This window comes from Falco naumanni, chromosome 4 (genome assembly GCF_017639655.2).
Source record: "Falco naumanni isolate bFalNau1 chromosome 4, bFalNau1.pat, whole genome shotgun sequence".
Taxonomy (NCBI): Eukaryota; Metazoa; Chordata; class Aves; order Falconiformes; family Falconidae; genus Falco; species Falco naumanni.
The window spans coordinates 32608145-32627942 of NC_054057.1; the positions used below are offsets into that span (position 1 = coordinate 32608145).

The 19798-nt window shown below is 38.4% G+C and overlaps 1 protein-coding gene across 1 annotated transcript in view; it reads left to right on the plus strand.

Moving 5' to 3' along the window:
• Positions 1 to 19798, plus strand: part of VWDE (von Willebrand factor D and EGF domains) — a 43439-nt gene that overhangs the window by 19985 nt on the left and 3656 nt on the right. Inside the window, exons 12-29 of the mRNA XM_040593117.1 lie at positions 14 to 999; positions 2209 to 2345; positions 5208 to 5363; positions 5960 to 6064; positions 6425 to 6539; positions 10113 to 10363; positions 10481 to 10700; positions 11245 to 11382; positions 11988 to 12050; positions 13570 to 14250; positions 14578 to 14673; positions 14772 to 14867; positions 15395 to 15490; positions 16752 to 16847; positions 17173 to 17268; positions 17751 to 17846; positions 17946 to 18041; positions 19310 to 19405. Coding sequence (XP_040449051.1) covers positions 14 to 999; positions 2209 to 2345; positions 5208 to 5363; positions 5960 to 6064; positions 6425 to 6539; positions 10113 to 10363; positions 10481 to 10700; positions 11245 to 11382; positions 11988 to 12050; positions 13570 to 14250; positions 14578 to 14673; positions 14772 to 14867; positions 15395 to 15490; positions 16752 to 16847; positions 17173 to 17268; positions 17751 to 17846; positions 17946 to 18041; positions 19310 to 19405 — 3620 coding nt within the window. The remainder of the gene's footprint in view (positions 1 to 13; positions 1000 to 2208; positions 2346 to 5207; positions 5364 to 5959; positions 6065 to 6424; positions 6540 to 10112; positions 10364 to 10480; positions 10701 to 11244; positions 11383 to 11987; positions 12051 to 13569; positions 14251 to 14577; positions 14674 to 14771; positions 14868 to 15394; positions 15491 to 16751; positions 16848 to 17172; positions 17269 to 17750; positions 17847 to 17945; positions 18042 to 19309; positions 19406 to 19798) is intronic.

Sequence of the window (19798 nt, forward strand, 5' to 3'; positions counted from 1 at the left end):
TTTCCTTCTCTAGAATTTCACCAGGAGATAGCTTGTTTGACAAGACACCTGCTTCTTTAACATCTTCTAGAAAAATAGCCTTCTGTGACTGCACACTTGAAGATGTTGGATTACATGGATCAGTGAATAAATTAGAGATAGCTCCTCAGTCAGAGCTTCCTCTATCTTGTAAAGAAAGTAAAAATGGTAGATTTCTTTCTTTGATACCGGGACTGGACATCACTGCTGAGTATCTTGGTCCTATTGATCTTGTCAGAGGCTTAAAGAAACGTTCGTCTGCACTTGAAATGGATTCATCTACACTTCTGCAGAGGAAGGATAATCAAACCAAACTTCACCAAACATCACTAGTAAATACCCGTGTCTCTGCAACCTCAGTGGGAAATACTGGTAGAGAAAGAGAAGGAACTTCAAGCTCAGACATTAAAAGAAATTTTCACCCTTATAGTAGGCATCTTCACAAAAGTCAATCTGTTACAAGTAGGGGGAAGCGTCAAAATTACTACGAATACCATCCAGTATTTCTGTTCCAAAGTCTTAGTCAAACAGACTTAGAGGGTTATAGTTATTTTTTCCCAGAGGACCATACCACTGACACAGACCAGAAGTTTCTTCCTTCTTGGCCCACACCTTCTGGCCTCACCAAGTCTGATGCTTTTTTACTATGCCAGCAGGCAATAGCTAATTCCAGTATAGGAAGATCTTGTGGTGGCTTTCTTGGCCGGCGAATAGAGGATGCAATCAATATGTGTGTTAAAGATTTGCTGCTGAAAGATGACCTCAGTTGGGCAGAAGCTTCCTTAGCCCTTCTAGAGAATGAATGTGAGAAAAGAGTTTTAGAAGAAATAAATTACAACCAACAGGAATTTGAAGGGTTGGTTGAGAGTCTGCTTGCTGCACTGAAGTGTCCCAGTCTCTGCAGTGGCAACGGGGAATGTACAGAATGGGGCTGTGCATGTTTTCAAGGCTACAGCTCATATGACTGCAGCATGCTGTCTGGTAAGTGAGGGGAAAAAATAAGATCTAATTAAGTAATGTTCTCAGTGTTTGTGCAACATACGTTTATTTTGCTGCCTTTCTCTTCTGCTTTTGTATGCTGTTGAGGGTTCCCTGTGGCGGCCCTGTTCGTTATCCAGCAGTTTAGTTTCAGTTTAATACAGCCATAATTGTTTTCTATTCAGCCTTCTTGTTTCCAAAAGACAAAACATGGGCTTAGTTTCTGGTATGTCAGATTTAAAAAATTTACCACTCAGTGAGTCTGCCATCCAGCGCTTTGCCCCAAGTGATTAGCAGTGTTTCCACATGCTGCCTTCTTCAAGGAGCATCTGCCACATCTATCTATCCCCTAATTTTTTATAGTCTATGAGATCCTGTTTATTAACTGTAAGTGGGGTGGTTTTGGTGATACTACATTCTGTAAGCTAACTGTTAGATGTGGTGGGATCACAATTGATGGTGAAGAAAAAAAGAGGTATAGAAAATAGAGCTGGGCAGGGTTGGTGGTTTTTTTCAGTAAATAAGAAAGACATTCACTAAAAATTTGGTTAAGGAGGCACACTGGAAATATACAAAAAGTACTACAAAAGTTAAAACCTTTTCAAAAAAAAACCCTGTCAATATTGTGTTTTGTGATAGTGTTTTTGTTACCTGTTTAAAAGCAAATAGAGAAAAGAGGTAAGAGAATAATAAGAAATATTTTATTCCTCTTTGAAGTCAAAATACTGATTTTACTTCATAAAAACTATTTTTGGGTCTTACAATGTGTGTCAGTTTATTTCCTGAAATCACTTCCACCTGACATGCTTTTGTTTAGTCTTGAAACAAAAAAATTCCCATTATAAATTATTGCATAACTGTAACCTTTCCAGTTCCTATTACTAGGGCTGGAATTTCATTTAGATTTTATTCTGCAGCTGTGATAGAAAGAACCGTGGATGAGAAAGAAATACACATCTCCACAAATGTTGGTTATCAGATAAATATTTTCTCTGCTTCATAATATCCAAGTTCCAACTGAAGACAAAAGTGTAATTTAAAGTTAAGATTCATTTTAACAATAAAAATTGTTTCTATTTATGCCTTTCTTCAGCTGGGTCCAGATTTTGTTGTTTGCATATTTTTCATAGTTAGATAGAGAAATAAACATATTGCTTTATGTCAGTGCATATGAATGAGTTTGACGTTCATTGTCTAATATGTACTTCAAAGATCAGGCTCCGGAAATTACAGAGCTAGAGAATGCTGGGCTCTGCAATATTCGACAGTACGACTGCGCATCAGTGAGAGCTTTTGGACGTGGCTTCAGGGAGTCATTGAATCTGAAATGTGAAATTACCAGATTACAGGTAGGTCTCCCTGAATAGTAACAGTTACATTTTAAACTTCTCAGAGAATAAGGGAAAAATTGTCCCTCGTATTATTCATTGATGTGGGTACAACCCCATGCTGTAGTGGAAGCTGAAAGCAAAGGCACTCAGCACTTTACAGCAGACACTCAAGTCTTTGCAAGATCGCAATTTCCTCCATGATAAGAGAAGTACAAAACATAATGGGAATGTTCAGCAGCCGAGAGGGAGATAACAGCATAGAGCAGCTATCCATCAGAAAAGGGCAAGGGCAGCCCTATTAGTAACAAGCAGTACATCGTTGTTCGTTTTAAGTGCTTATGTAGAGGAGTTCAAGTACCACTTCTTTGAGAAAGGACAGCAAGGTTAAAGGCATTACTAGATTTTTTTTCCTCAAGCCTAATGCTTGAAATAGCCCTTTTATAAACATAATAAGCCTCTTCTGAAAAGAGAATTTTTGACGTGTTGTCCATTTCCCTGAGGTAGAATACCATGGCAATTTAATGATATGTCAGCTCTATACCTCAGGTTTGAACAGGAGATTAAAAATGTTGCACTGTAAACTAAGAGGAATCTGCATAGAGAGACTGTTGTAACTCAGACCCACAATTTGCTCGAGGCAAGTTTACAGGCAGTTTACAAGTCTTAGCCTGGCATAAACAATCAGCAATTACAAGTTTTTGTGTAGTATCAGATACAAAAATAAAAAAGGCTTCAAAGTAACATTGAGTTTCATTGATGTGACGATGCTGGTGGCAGGCAAGGTGGTGAAAGGAGAACCATTCAATGAGAAAATTTTGTTTTTCAGGCAAAAGTTTTCCGTAGCTAGTTTCAGTAGATGCTGAAATTATTTTGATAGATTAAGCAATGGTGGCTATAGATTTTTCTTAAACACAGCATGTATCCACTCATCTGCAAGTTGGCTTGAAATGATAGAAGTCAAGAATAAGTTTACAGTCCATTAGGTTAAAAGACTTTTAGACCAAGCTCACAGTGAGACAATTATTGGGAGTTCACTTATCACAGTTTGAAATGTCTCAGTTTTAACTCATGACAAGGTATTCTGATATAATACTCTTTGTGGTTTTGTATTTGGCTCCCAACTACAAAAGCTTTCTATTTATTTCTATTGCTGTTATCTGCAGTTAATGAGGAAGCTAAGAGTTTTCTCCTTGAATATATAAAAGAAAGGATGTTTGTTTCTTTAGTTCAGTTTATTTAATTTTCAGACCAGAGTAATAGTGACTATTCAAATGTCAGTGGACTTGAAACAGTATAGAACTCCATGTATTTTGAGGTAAACTGAAATGATCAAAATTTTTTTTTTTGCCAGAAGAGGCATTTTGACAGAATTTTGAGCTAATACACACTGAGTTTCTTATATTTTATATTTTCACTTTTGAAAGGTTAAATCAAATCCATTGTCCATGGCTGTCCCACCATATTGGGAAGGATGTAGGTCTTGTGCATGATGCTGAAAGAGGTGATTCAGGGAATTCTGTATTGAAGTACCTCACAGATGCAGGATTACTGCACATCTCTTGATAGAGAGGGTAGGACATGGCCAAGGAACCTATGATTACACAGATTCAGAATTTACTAAGATTTTTGCAGAGGATGAGAATGTGTTTCACTTCCCCAAAATGAAAAATATAGTTTTAGTTCCTTCTTATTTACATTGAATTGCAGAAGTTAGTTTTTCGATGAACTTAACCAGCTAGAATGCTAGTAGATCTGAAGGGTTTTTTAATTGGTTTTTGAAAGGTTAGTGCGTTTCTGAAAAGATTATCTGAACTTGCCTCCAGCTAGTAACAAAAGGTTTCTGGAGAAATAGACTGCATCACATTTCAAGGGTTATGGTACTAAATGCACTCAAAATGTCGTATTTAGAAATATTTAGCTGTTACACTTTTACTCACTGTGAATTCCTTAACTGAGTATAGGGCGAAAGAAAAACAAAATGGTTGATCGGAGCAAAAATAATTCATATGTCTTTTCAGCAGAAGTTTTTTATTTTTCTGTTACTTTTTTGTTATTTTTCTGTTGTTTTGGTTTTTTTTTTTTAAATAAATGCAAGGCTTTATCAACAGATTGCTCCCTATGTCAGGACTGGCATTGAATAAGTGTCTTGATTGGCTCCCATAACTGAAAAAAATGCACCAGCTCAGTAAAGCCTAGTCAAGCTCAAAATTATTTTGATCTTGCTGTTCTCTTGATTCTGAGTATGTTTGGATTCTTACTTCCATCTAACTTTATTTTCAGTGTGCTTATCCATGTTTCCACATGCTTCAGTCAGATAGTATTATCATCCCTATTCTGTTACCTTGATCCCTCAAGATAGATCTTTGGGTGACTTGTCCTCACTGCAGTTTAGAAGAAAAGTCTATAGGGTTAATGGTGTAATCTATTGGCTTGTGCAAGGGCCTGATGGCCAGCAGCCAGTATTTCCCCAGCACCCAGAATGATACCTGAGCTCTGCCAAAAACCTCATCTGTTCGACTAAAGCTTCTCCTCTCATTGGGGCAGAGGTGGAGAGGGACAGAGGTGCTTATATATCAGATCAGTGCTGTTAGAGGATCACCCAGTGCTTAACCCTCCCGTTACTCTGCAGCTGGAAGAACTGTGGTCTTGGCAACGCAACGCCAAAGGGCCTTATGGCAGGAAAAACCGTAGTAGCATATCATAGTAGCAGGCTTAGGTAGAAATGTGTGTGTGCAGATAATGGCATTTAGTATTTCCCACTGCATTCTAATCCAGAGACACTAGACTTGTTCAAACATGGTGCAATACATTTTTTAATTTGATAAAAATATTTTCGTTATGTATTTCACTGAAAAACAGATTTTCTGTTTTAACATTTAGTATATTGATAGACAATGGATTCCTGGAGAACCTCTAACTATACCAGCTGCCTTCCAAAATGCCAGGACTGTCGACTGCCAGTTACCAAATGATGGCCAGCAGTCTGATGTCATGGATCTAGTTGATGATAAACCCATTGCCAGGTGGCAAATAAAGGTACTCACAGAAATTACAAATACTCACAGATATTCCTATAAAATGAAAATGTGTTACGTAGATACTATGATTTTTTTTAATGGTACACTAGAAGTGGAACTCGGCTTGCTTAACTTGAGGTCTCAGTTTCATCACCTAAGCTGAAGTGTTGAGTGCCATTTGGGTGTGTTCTCCTGCAAGGGGACTGGTAGATCTGACCTGGGACCTACAGAGACACATTGTTCAAGACTAGAAGTTAAAGGCCGGGTAGTTACCCTAGAGCATTTCAAATGACATTAGACACATTTATGGGCAGATTGAGCCCAGTCTACATGTACGAATCCCTGTGTGAGGTAGATATGTGAGCTGTCATACAGACTGAGTCAATAAGGTCAATAGACCCTACACAGTATTCAATTTACTGTGAAATAGACACCTACATGTGGCTAGCCAAGTGTTTGCCTAGACTTATTGGCAGGATTGACTAGACTTCTGATGACTATTACGGGAGTTTAAACAGCTAAATGCAGGTGTCTGTCAATGAGTTGAAGTCCACACTGGTGATATGTTGATACCTTTGTTGATATGTTCATCCATTTTTACTGTACATCTTGCAGATTTCTAATGACGGAATCATTTATAGCAACTCTAAAACAATGATTTTATATGATGGAGCCTGTCAGACATGTGAACCACAAGAATCTGGGTTATGTATATTAAAGGTATGTATTTCACTACTTTCTATGTTCATTATGAATATATTTATATTTTCAGGCAGACAAAAATCCAGAAAAATCAGCAGGGTGTCCCCTGTTCTTTTTTCTTACAGGGACTTGTCATGCACTGGAATTATAAGCACAGAAAGAGAAGCTGGGATGAGGCAATTTTAATTTAAAAAATCAAACCAAAAGCACTTCATATAATTACCACATCAAACCAAACATGCTGTCATTGTTTAGATTTAAAAACAACCTTAGTTTTTTAGTGGAAGTGCAGAATTTTATTAGATACTTTACAAAGTCATCCATATTTACTGTTTGATAACCAAAAATTAATTAATGACATTGTCATTTCTCTAAAAGGAGAAAACATGCAACATAGATGGACTCTGTTATGGTGAAGGTGACACAAATCCAACCAGCCCTTGCTTACTCTGCAGACCTGACATATCAAAGTTAACTTGGTCAGTTGTTGAAAGTAAGTTCTAAGTTTTGTTTGTTTGTTTGTTTGTTTTTTAACAGCAAGAAGTTGAAAATCTGCTAAGTTTTCAAACTGTTGGAAATAGTGAAGTTTTAAGTTTAACTGTTTCATTTAAGGCCTAGTACTCACTACTTTAGTTTGTAATTTGATCTTGGATTTCATCTGATATTTCTCCTATTTCTGAAAATGTTATTTTGTTTTCCAGACCACACATGTAAAAGTCAGGCTGGGGTGCCCTTTTTTTTCTTGCCCTGCCCCACCACAGTAGCCATTACAAATAACTAAAAATTAACAACTCTCAGTAATTGGCACTTTGAAGTCTTTTGATATTTTGCACAGCTACATCCACAAATGTTTGTCTTCAGCATTAAGGAATAAAAGATATTTTCCAACAAATTACTCTTGATACCAAATAGGAGGAAAACACAAAATGAATTAAATGGCTTGTCGTACTTATTAGCTACTCGATATTTGTTTATTATACTTAATATTTATTCCGTCAATGGAATAAAAAAGGAGTTGAAGGGGTTTTGTCACATTTTATTCACATGGATGCAGAAACTGTCAGTTTCGGGGATCTGCTGAGATGTTTTATGGTACAAAGCTTGTCCTTTTTTAATCCTTTATTGGTGGTATTTGTTGTTCAGCTGGGAAGGGTCTAGACTTGTTAGGCTGAGTGGTAGGCAATACTTTAAGCTTCTTAGCCTTAGACTGTGCTGTGCTTCTCAAACTTTTTATTACTGCTTTCTAAGGAAATGCAGCTTAGGCAGTTACTGCCTGATCTCTAATACTGCAGCCTGCTAGGTTTGGTCAGACTTCTCTGAGATTGAGAGGACTGGAATATAAAAATACATTTTTGAATGAAGGGTAAGGATAAGGAGAGCCTGCAAAAGAGACTCTGCTAATTTGGCTTGTATTGCAGAAACCAGTCAGCTGTACAAACCTCCTGCAGAGCATATTGCTTCTGGCCTAGCATTGGGGCAGCAGTGTGAGAGATGGATGGATGTTGTGTGGGTGAATTTACAACTTCAATTAGCAGAAAACTAGTTTTGATGGTTATAGATGATTTTATTCTTCTAGAACTTCTGAGAGCCAAACACATAGACTGGTGTTCTTGTAAATTCCTTTCCTGCTTTCTTACCTGAAAGTAATGCCCGTAGGAGGAAGCTCTTCTCAGTTTTTCTCCATCCTTCTCCAAGGTACCCCTTTATTAAGGAGAAATCATGTTCAATCTCCATTGTTATATTTGGAACTTTTATTGAATGTGGTCTCGGGTAAGTGAAAGAGTCTTTCTTGATCATGTAGTATAATAAAAGCTGTCGTTTTGGCTCCCCTTGCCTAGGACAGTTTTGTTGATCTAAAACTTCCTGAAGGCCAGCTGTAAGAATAGGCAAACTAAGTGATTACCTAGAAGTAAAGGAGAAAAGACACCAGGGTTATTGAGAGCAGCAAGACATCTATAGCCCTGCTGCCTCTGCTGCTGAAGTCTGGTTTGATGTGCTATGGAAGAAGGGTGTATTTAATGCATCTTACTTGTGCTTCAGGAACAGCAGAGTTGTTGATGCTAGCTCCTCAGCTTTTTGTTAGCAGGGCAATCTTGGCCCTGGCCAGGTCTCAGACCCCACAGACTCCTGTCGGTATTGCTTCAGTTGCCTAATGCATCCATTAATGTAGGATCTTCTCTGTCTCGCTGCTGGGCAGTAGTTCAGCTGTTTGTGTGCTGGATGCCAGAATGCTTTAAAAAAACAAGCAAACCATGAGCTACCAAAGGTATTTTGGCAGTTGGTAGCTGAAATGGGAAGCAGTGGAGATTCCAGAGCACAAAGGATCTCTGCTTTGGGTGGCTGAGGGAACTGGGGTTCTTTAGCCTGGGGAAGAGGAGGCTGAGGGGAGACCTCATTGCTCTCTGCAACTACCTGAAAGGAGATTGTAGTGAGAAGGTTTAGATTGGATATTAGGAAAAAATTCCTCATGGAAGGGGTTGTCAAGCATTGGAACAGGCTGCCCAGGAAAGTGCTTGAGCCACCATCCCTTGAGGTCTTTAAAAGATGTGTAGATATGGCACTTAGGGACATGGGCTATCAGTGGGCTTGGCAGTGTTAGTTTTACAGTTGGACTAGATGATATTAAGGGTCTTTTCCAGCCTAAATGGTTCCATGATTCAAAGATACACGGCCTAAACAAATACTTGAAAGTATATCCAAGGCTGTTATACTTCAGTCCACTCAGAAACCACATTATGAAAAGAAGACCCACATCTAGGTCCTTAATTTTCCTTCTCCATAGTACAAAGTTCTAGCCTAGAAGTCATAGTTCTTTTAGCTCAGCTCTTAGTCTTTGGATATACAAATCATATTGGTCCCTTGACCAAATGGGACATCTCTTGGGGCCTTACTAGTAGCCATCCAGTCTGCCCCATCAACTGAAGTCCATAACATCTCAAGTACAAGTGTTGCATCACTGTTCCCATGGGTGAATGTGCTGGCAAAACTGCCTGGATTAGGAAGTCCTGTATGAGTGGGACTTCTGGTGCCTGTCTTGCTGAATCTTCTCCTGGTTCAGATGTGTGCTGAAGGCCAAGGTAGCTATACATATTCCAAAAAGCCAAAACCTGAACGAAATAAAATTCATCCAGCAGCCAGGGAATTGAGGGATTTCCATGTTACAGCCACAGACTGGAATTCAAAATTGCCAAAGTCAGAAGTGAGAGAAGAATGTAAGCCAGAGGCAGTTCTCCAAAACCAGGGAGCAAAACCTCTTTTCCAGAGGGGATGACGTTACAAACAGGGTGTCACAATCTAACTGCTGAGACACTGATTTCAGCTTCTTCTCCCTTCATGACACAGTAGTGGGTTCCTGCTTGGAGTGGTCAGTTCACTGCAATTCAAAACTTAGCAATCTTCATCACCTTCCTATGTACCAGCTTCAAAATCTACACTCTCCCCAGGGCTTCTGCTTCTCTCTTTCACAGAACTTGGACTGGTGCTGGGGTTTTGTTTGTTTCTCTTCACCCCGTGTCCCTAGAAATCTAGTTACTCCTGCCAATAGGTTAGAGCTCAACAGTGCAGGATAGACTTAAGACTTGCCAGTTGTTGTGTGGTTAAAACCCTTCCTAGGAACAATGAGTGAATAACTTACTCTGTCACCTCACGCTCGGTTTTGCAGAGATAGTCACTGCAGCCCATTCCCAAGTATTGCTTAGCAATGCCTAATAATTGGTTAAAGGAAACAGCAATCAGTTCTGAGTTTTATGGCTTCCTGTACTTTCATCTGCAAACTGTCTCTGCATAGTTAAAGTACAGTGGTTAAATTTGATAAATTCTGAGCTCCTTGTATATATAGATGCACTGCATCTTTACAAGCTCTTGCATAGCATTAATAATTTCTTGGTTATGTTGTTAACAGTTATAATGAAAATATCTAGTGTTTTTCCTGTGCCCTTCAAATGACATTAGAATTTAAGAGAAATAATTACATGTGACTTCCTTAATAGAAGGATATGCTCCTTTTAATTTTTATAAGTATATTGCAACTTTTGCTTTAAAGAGGAAAATATCTCCTTTGTTACAGACAACCAGCCTCCAGTGCTTGAAACTTTCCAGGGTGCGCTACAGACTTTTTATGGAGAAGATTTTGTGTATCAGTTTTTGGCTTCAGATCCAGAGGGCTCTGCTATTCATTTCACATTGGATTCTGGTCCAGAAGGTGCCAGTCTTTCCCCATCAGGTCTCCTTTTGTGGAAAGCTACATCAATGAATCTCCATAAATTAACATTTTCTTTGACAGATGACTGCAATGCAAAGACTAAGGTAGAAATAGAGGTAATGAATATTACAGTAAGATGACACCTACTAGTAAGATGTTTAAGATATCTAATTACAAAACTCATTGCTAGTTCATTAAAAAAAGAAAACTGTCTTATTGGGCATGTCTTGTAGGTCAGTGTAAAATCATGTGATTGCCTAAATAATGGCTCATGTGTGACAAACATTAATTTCCCACCTGGAAGTGGAAGATATCTTTGTGTGTGTGTGGCTGGATTTGAAGGTGATCTCTGTCAAGTGAATACTGATGACTGTAAACTTAACCATTGCGGTACTGGCAGATGTGTGGATGGAATAAACAGCTATTACTGTGAATGTCCACCTGAACTTCAAGGTAAATTGCTAGTTAATTTAGATATTTATTACGTTTAGTGAAAAATAGGAGTTTCTAATTTTATGTCTGCATTTTTTTTTTTAATTTTGACTGTAAATAGCTTACTGTTAGAGCATGAGGAAATTTTCATGGTCTCGTGATAGTTATATATTTCAAGATTTTTCTTGTACGAATACAATGGTGGTTTATATTATGAAAGCGAATTTCCATTGTTTTCCTCTGCAGAGGTAAACTCAGCAACATGGTGAAACATAAGATGAGTAATGAGTTTATTTACAGTGTGATTCCTCCTATGCCTGCAGATAAACATGTAGTCCCCATAGCCCATCTTCTCCATATTCCGCAAAAAGTAAATACTTGGTAAAAGATGAAAAAATGTGAATAGCAAACCTGGTCAGCTGTACTTATTAGATGTACTGAAATACTTTCTTGAATTTGATAGATGCCCTTTTTTTATTTCCACATTCTGCTTTTATTTTTTATAAACACACTGTCAAAGTCTAGTGACACAATATCATTAAAAAACTGGCATATTTCAATGCAGGTAAAAATTGTCAAGATGATGTAGATGAATGTGTATCCAATCCTTGCTTCCCTGGAGTATTTTGCTTCAATACTTTTGGTTCTTACTATTGTGGTCCATGCCCAAATAATCTTCAAGGAGATGGGAAGTCATGTTACGGTAAAATGGTTTCTTTTTCAGAAGAATGCTATTATCTTATTGTCATGGCAGATAAAGTATCTTTGGTTGTGCTTCATGTTTCTAACAGTAACTTAGAACTTTTTTCAGTAGACAGCAAAACAGGACTGTGTCTGTGGCTGTTGTTGGCTGGGACAGAATCTCAGCTGATGATAACATCAGACTGCATAGGGTCATGTAGTTGTAAAACATTTTTTCAGGTGACTATTAAAAAATAGATACAAAATACCCCAATTCTTTACTATCAAAGTAAAAGACAATGAAATGTATTTTTTTCTCTGCAGCATTTTCATAATATGAGCAATTATTGACAAAATATTTTTCTGTTACATTGCTTAACATAGAACTATTTACCCAAGTCAAGGCACTTGCCAAACAAATAAGGTGCCCAAACAATTATTTACAATGCAATTACTGAATAACTTGTGTTTTAAAAATACTCTATTGAAAACTTCTAAGAAACAATTTTTACTCTTTATCTGCTTTCTGAATTTTTAGCTATTTTAATGTACTAAAACTTTAACTCTGTAATTTATTTGCAATAGAAACAAAAGTAGCTACTGTGCCTTCATATCTTTTGTTTTTAGAAAGCTTTGAAAACACCAATGTTGAAAGAAAGGATTCCACAGGAGAAATTGGAGGGAATAAAGGTGATTTTTCTGAAGAAAATGGAATTTCTGATTCACATACTGATAAGAATATAGCTGGCAAATAAAGGTTCTAGTCAGTTTTATGTTATTCACTTTAATTTTTCAGTTTGACTTAATTTAATTCATTACTGCGATTGTATTCTGATCTGAAAGATGAGACTGAAATGTTGATATCAACAAATCCCTTAGGTCAGTCAAGTAATTTTATTGACAGTGTGGTATATGGCAATCTTATTGTTGCCTTTTGTTTTTGTGACTAACCACTGACATAAAATAGGTAACATGGGGATAGGGACATCTGTTATATGAGGTAAGCAAAAGTTTATGGCATTATGTTGAATGCCATTTTCCTACTTTAACTCAAAGGAAAGGTGAAGGATATGGCAAGTGAATGTCTTGATTCCAAAACTATGTAAACAGTGTTGCTGGCATTTCCAGCTCTGTGCCTGCTGGGGCTTGATTTGCAGGAAATTCTCATGTGTCTTTTCCCTTTATCTCTGAGTTATTAGTGGGGGAGGAGGAAAACTCTCTCTCTCAGCTACCAAGTGCTGGATAATTCTTCATGAGCTGCAAAACCGTTTGCTTTTCAGCAATGGGAGACAGCATTTTTTAATAAGATTCAGTGAAGTTTAACCTTTTGTACACTGTTTTCTAGTACTGTTCTACACAGGGTTAGGGACAGAGCTTAAGTTAGGTTGGATAATCTCCTCCAGTTTCATTCCTCCTCTGCCCCATAATGCTAAAAGCCCATATATGGCATTTTGCTATTCTAGGATTACAATGCCATACTCCTTTCCACAACCTACCAGACCACCTGCTTTCCTGGGCAGACTATGATGAACTTTTTGTTCATTTTGCACTCCTTACAACAAGGAGGCTTGAGTCAGTCCCTGTTTATAAAACACCCCACTAACAAAGCCCATGCAGACACTTTAAGAAAGTCAATAAAAAAGTTTGGAGAGTAAAACATGGTAATACTTTTGCTGCAAGGTGGTGGATTATTCACCTAAAATACTGTCCATGGTGCATCAGTAAGTATAAGTATGCGCATGTGATTAAATATCTGCTTCTTAGACTCTAGGCTTATTACTAGCCCTTAAACAGATGAACCATAAGCAGTATCTTTTCTTTAAGCTCTGTTTCAGTTACCTAGTTGGAAACAGTATATAGAGCTGGTAATTTGCTCTGACAGTAAAGCTGTTTATTGACCCAGTATGGGAAATTCTCTGCTGTCCACCTCATATATATGGTGCTTTATCCTTATCTTCCAGCCAAAAAAAAGCCACGGTGAGGGTGGGAAAGAATGTAGCCAGGATACCTTGATCTTCAGTTCTGCCAGTTAGGAGTTAGATTCTACTGCGTACATACATGATGATGTAGCACATGGAGAGACTTCCTGAAGCGCAGAATGAATGGGCTGTATGTTTTTCTGTTCAGAAGACATTCCCCACCCTCAGAAGGAAGAATAAGTCAAAATATTCCTGTACATTTTCCCCCCTTTCTTTCTAACATGCTGTAGGTTTTCAGCAATCATCCATTGAGAAGGTTTTAAGCATCTCAAGCTATATTCCAAGTTCTACAGATGTCCCCGAGAGATTTAGTTCTACAGAAATGGTCAGTAGCAGCACTCTACCAGCCTCCACAGTAAAAACAGTCACTGCTTGGAAGTCATCTTATTCTCAGGGAAGTGCTTCTGTACAGCATGTTGTTACTGCAAACATTGCCCATGCTCTCGGCACCATCAGTGGTCACCTTGCTAACACAGAAGAGAGTTCTTCAGTACATGCTGTGGTGACTGCATCTTCAAGGAGCCATGCTGCACCACCTGAGAAGAAAACAAGGGCACAAGTTGTGGCGTCCAGTTATTTTGAGACCAGCAGGAAAACTTCTGCTGGCAGCAGAAAAAATATAAGGAAAGGGCTTTCTTTGCCAAGGAAAGTATTCAAAGGTGGAAATGCTCCCAGGGTTCAGCATCAATTAGCCAAGCATAAAACAAGTCCTTTACCTTTTGTCCTTGTTGAAGTTACTGTCGCACCAAAAATGCTTCCTGAAGAACTGAGTAAAATGGTGATTCCGAAAGGAGTAACCTGTACTGATTTACCCTGTTTTCCTGGTGTACCTTGTGAGTCAAGTCAGGATGGAAGCATCAAGTGTGGTCATTGTCCTTATGGTTATTACGGAGATGGCTTCACTTGCAGAGGTATTACAAATAACTGCACTAAATGCTTTGCAGAAAAGAATCTTGTGAAATCTTTGTAACCTGAAAGTACACTGTCACTGCGTGATCGGTGAAATGCGTAGAGTATTGAATTTTCTTATTTTCGTTGTTAATAGTGACATGGTCTACAGGCTTTTAGTTACGGATGCACTTAATATTTTTTCTGATGTGTCTCAGGCTCCCCACTTATGGGCAGGGACCTAATGGGTTCTATGTGATCCATCTATTATGTTGGGCAAGACACAGTTGTGCTGAAATGCCACTTTGATTTTCCTTCCTCCCTTCTTTGTTTTCTTCATTGCCCTTCAGCAAGATGTAGACAAACATGTGGCAAAAACATGGAGTGTGTGGCACCTAATATTTGCAAATGCAAACCTGGTTATGCTGGTTATAACTGTGAGGCTGGTGAGTATGGCATTTCGGTTTAGCCTGTGGTAACTCGTATGCACAAATTAATGTATTGAAGATTAATGATTTGAAGACACTGTTGATTTTTTGCACAGCTCTATGCAGGCCTGATTGCAAAAACCATGGGAAGTGCATTAAGCCCAATGTCTGTGAATGTCTACCAGGGTACAGTGGCTCCACTTGTGAGGAAGGTAAACAGTATTTTTCACGTTTGCATCCATAAAAACCCAAAGGATGCTGTAAATAACTTCCATGACAGTTCATTCTGACAGCAAAGAGGTGTGTTGATTTTACTGTTACTACTTTTAACAGAACTCTTTGAGTAGCATGTTAGTATATACCCTACTTTTTTTGATAAACTCTGTAAGTGTTGCTTGTGATTGGGTATTCCTAAATTTAGCTTTCACAGTAAGTAGAGGAGTTCACCAGTGAACGTAGATGCCTCTAAGCAAAACAGTCTCAGAGAGTGGGAATTCCTGTCTGGAAATTGTCTCAGATTTCTTTTCATCAGGGTGAGCACCACTGTTGAGACTCTGTGTACTCTGTTGGAATTAAGTTCCTGTTACTTATTCTTGTCAAAAACCATTGCATACATCTTATTTTATTTCCAGTTCTTTGTTCACTGTCAGTTATTAATATTTCCCTTTTTCTAAAGCATAACCAATCCATGCATCTTTTTAGAGGTGATTTCTTGAACAACATAATTCTATATCTGCAGCACATTGTAAACCACCCTGTCAAAATGGAGGCACGTGCTTGGCCAGAAATCTTTGCACCTGTCCATATGGTTTTGTGGGACCAAGATGTGATACAAGTAAGCAAAAATTATAAGGGAAGAATACAGAACGTTTGTCCTGTTCTTCAGGAGCAGGAAGGCAAATTATGGTTTAAATTTTTGATGCACTCTCTCCAGTGATAGCAAATGACATAATACTGTTCTTTGAAGGCTTCCATACTTGGCCTGTTTGAAGATTAGTTAGATAATATTTGCACATAATTATGATTGCAATAAAATTGCAAATAGTTTATTATTGATGGTTCCTGAATGTGGAAACATCGCACATGTGATACTACCTTCAGGGCAAACACAGGTATTTACTATGTCCTTATGGCTTTTTAAATGCTGGGGTACATTCAGAAGTTTGTATCAGCGAATGACAGGTCAGAAGAAAGTGAGGTACAGGAAAACTGAAATCAGAACCATGTTATGGGTTTGGTTTTGTTTTTTTTTAACCTGGCATGAAAATTGGAAAATTTGAAGTGATCATAGCTGAAAATTTGGAGTGATCATAGCTGAAAATTTGGAATTAGTCTCACATAAATTGTCTTTTACATATTGAATTCTATACGCTGCAATTTGGCAACTCCAAATTTTGTGTAGATTTCATACTGGTAATTTTTATTATTCAGAGAGTTCAAATTTAGACATGCTGTTTATGTATCATTCATCTGAATATGCTACTGCATTATTGACCCCAAATTGAGAAAGTCTTTGTCTCCTCCTCAAATCCCAGGACTCTTTGTTCTCAGTTTTTCTTGTTCAATTGTGACACAAAAAAAAATAATTCTACTCTTTGTTGAGCAGTGCTAAAGAGGTTGAGATGTTGGCCTGAAGAAGTGATTCATGGTTTTCCACAGCCATGATATTTTAGTATCTTTGTTGGTCTCGTGTCACTTGTAACTCTATGCATGCAGCTGCACTTGCTGAAGTGATGGAGGACACTTGAGTGAACTTGCTTGGAGCCCATCAAATCTATTATGTAACATAGTTCGTTTGTCTCTTAGTATTGAAATTTCCATGTTTTTTAAGACTTTATTTGAAATTCTCTAGATTTTTAACGCTGACCATGGATAATTACATGGAAAGACATTTTATTTACCTGTATAGTCTGGTGCTAGCTTTTTATGGCTTTGAGACTGGATTCAGCATTTCCTCTTCAACTAATGGAATTGTGTGTTATTTCCAGTGTTAATATTTGGGAAAGAACTGAAAAATGAATGGAGCATAATTTGTAATGTATCTCTTTCTCTCTCTCTCCTCCCCCTTTGTTTTTGCCCAACTTCTTGGATGGTAGTGGTTTGCAACAGACACTGTGAAAATGGTGGTGAGTGTCTTACTCCAGACATCTGCCAGTGTAAACCTGGGTGGTATGGACCTACATGCAGTACAGGTAACACTCTGGCAACTTCTATGTTCCTGGGAGAGTGTCCGTAGGACCTTCCGTAGTTTGAAATTTGGAATCACATGGCTCAGGCAGCAGCAATGTGTGGCTGCCCCTGCCCTCCCTTTTGTCTCTGCATGTTGGTTCTTCTGCCAGCAGCCCCTCTAGGAAGTCTAATACTGATCCTAAAATTCTGGGTAGAGATTTTATGTGAATGGTGCGGTGTTAGCCACAGTTTTCTTAGGTGTTTTCCTGTCCTCACAACAGAAGCATGTATTTTACAGACTTTATTTGGATGTCATTCTTCCCACTGTTCCTGACCCTGTTTCTGCAGCAATGTGTGACCCTGTGTGTCTCAATGGTGGTTCCTGCACTAAGCCAGATGTTTGCCTCTGTCCACGTGGATTCTTTGGTGCCCAGTGTCAGAATGGTAATTTTTTTTCTTCCCACCCCAGCTGCCATTATGAGGAAATCAATCTGTGAGAAAACATTGTTATCTTAAGACACAAAATTCACAATCAAGTCATGTACCTGAGAAGTGGTGCAAAACAGAGATTACGTTATTTTTTTTTAGATTTTATGACTGATTCAGTGAACGTCCAAGGAGAAGGGAGACTTAAAATTTGGCTTGTCTTCCATTCAACTTTTGAGCAGTGTTCAGCCACTTACACTGTATACTGTGTAGCCTGGATACTTGTGTACACATACAGTTGCTAACCTTGACCCCTTTTTAGCTGATTTTGTCTTTTACTATTGTTGCAGGCACCAATGATTTTTATGAGAAAGGCCTGATAGTGCTGAATGTGTATATAAGCTGTCAGAATTTTAGTGTTGCACTCGTTTCCTCTGAGTATATTGCTAAGTCAAACAGAATGCACACTACAGCCTTTTCCTCCTGTTTGTATCTTTTAGCTGTCTGCAGCCCCCCATGTAAGAATGGTGGTCATTGCATGAGAAATAATGTCTGCGCTTGTCGTGATGGGTACACAGGCAGAAGATGTGAAAAAAGTAAGCCAGTGTTAAAATCCCTCCAGCATCAGAAAGTAAGCAATAAATTATTCTGTAATCAGTTAAATGTATTAAATAGCAGATGTTTTTGATTTTAAGGTATCTGTGAGCCAAGGTGCATGAATGGAGGAAGGTGCGTAGGGCCAAATGTTTGCTCTTGTCCTTCAGGATGGAGAGGAAAAAGATGCAACACTCGTAAGTATCTTGTAGTTAACAGGAGAACCATACCTTAGAAGTAAAACGTGAGTAAACAACAACTCTGTCCACACAAGTAATACGAAGTTAGTGCCAAAAACCTCAAGAATATACACACGTTTAAAAAATAATGGTCTATAACTTGGCAGCAAAATTCAGGATGGAGAACTAATACCGTGCATTTCTTAGACTAAATAATGAGGCCCAAATATTTTAAATTCTTGTGTAGCAAATAGTACTTGTTTCTTTCTTAATTCTTGTCTAAATAAGAAACATCTATTTCTGCAAAGAGCTGAGTCAATGAAGTGAAAAAAATTCAATTTGTGCTGTAGGACATAAAAGCAGATATAATAGAAAAAGAAGTACAGTGAAGGATTGGAAAACTGGAAAGTGGGAAATGATTGGACTAGAAGATGCAATGTGCACAAGCTCTTTAGGAAAGGTAGAGATAGGACTGATGGTAGCACAGCTGTGGGTCACACTATCTTAATGAAGATATTGATGGTACATAAATAAAATGTGGCAGCATGGATGAAAGCACAGTATGCATGAAAATCAGCATGAGTATGGGTGGTAGAAATCCAATAGACAAAGTGTTAGTGTCTGTCATAGTACCCACCCGAGGCTCAGATACTGATATGGCAAATCAGCTCTCTAATGGCACAGAGGAAAAACAATTTTCTCTGTATTAGTTTCTGTAATTATTGGAAAGTTTTATTGAAAAAAAATATGGCCCATATTGACAGGGTGAGATATTTTTGGACACTGTTGAAGAGAGATTTCATTATCAAATAGTCAGTTAACCAATGAGAAATAATAGTGATTTAGATTATGGCTTAATAAGCAGGGAGAAGTGTGCAGAAAAGTGGGTCATAGAAATTAACTTTGGATTAAATACTCATGAGTTGATTTACCGTGTGTTAAGTTGCATGACAGACAAAAGTTCTCTCACTAAGGTATGGGTTTTAGAAAGGTAAATTTGGAAAAAAAAAGATTTTAGCTGAGCTATTTAGTGGTGCTGACTTATTTCAGTGTTTCAGGCTTCTGTAGCAATCTGCAGTGCATCAGATCTGTGTTGGCTGTAGGGTTTTTTGTTTCTAGTTGCCTCTCTTCTTTAATACCCTGTTGATCTTAGATGGATTTTCAGTGAAAATGATGTGACCCGTGTATGGAAAGCACTCAGCCTCTCATGGGCATCCTGAAATGTAAATACTAAGTAAAAGTAATCCCTTGGGATATAACCAAACTTGGTAATGACGTTTGTGCAGCAATCTGTCTGCAGGAATGTAAGAATGGTGGGGAGTGTATTGGACCAAGTACGTGCCATTGTCCTCCGCAGTGGGAAGGAATCCAGTGCCAAACACGTAAGAATGATGTGACCTGAAACCTCTTGCTTCAGCACAGTTAAGAATGCTTCAGCCGTGCATAATGCCTAGAAGTCCTATACTTGGTTGTATTTTAACCTAAATCTACCTCAAAAGCAGGATAAAAGAGGAGGGATTGTTCTGCCTGTCCTGAAGCCCTGCAGAATACAAGAGTAGTCGGGGCCCACGGCCATGTGCAGTGGCTTGCTGTAGCACCACATGTTGCTGCAAGAGTCCTGAGAGGCCATAGCAGTAGCTTGAAATAGTACAGTGAGTTAAACACCACCTCGCTCCTGTCCCTTGCTCAGTCTCATTCATGCCCTCGGCATGTTCCCCTGTTAAAACCACGTCAAAGAGGGATGGGATAGGCGTAAGAACAGCGTTGGTTCCACG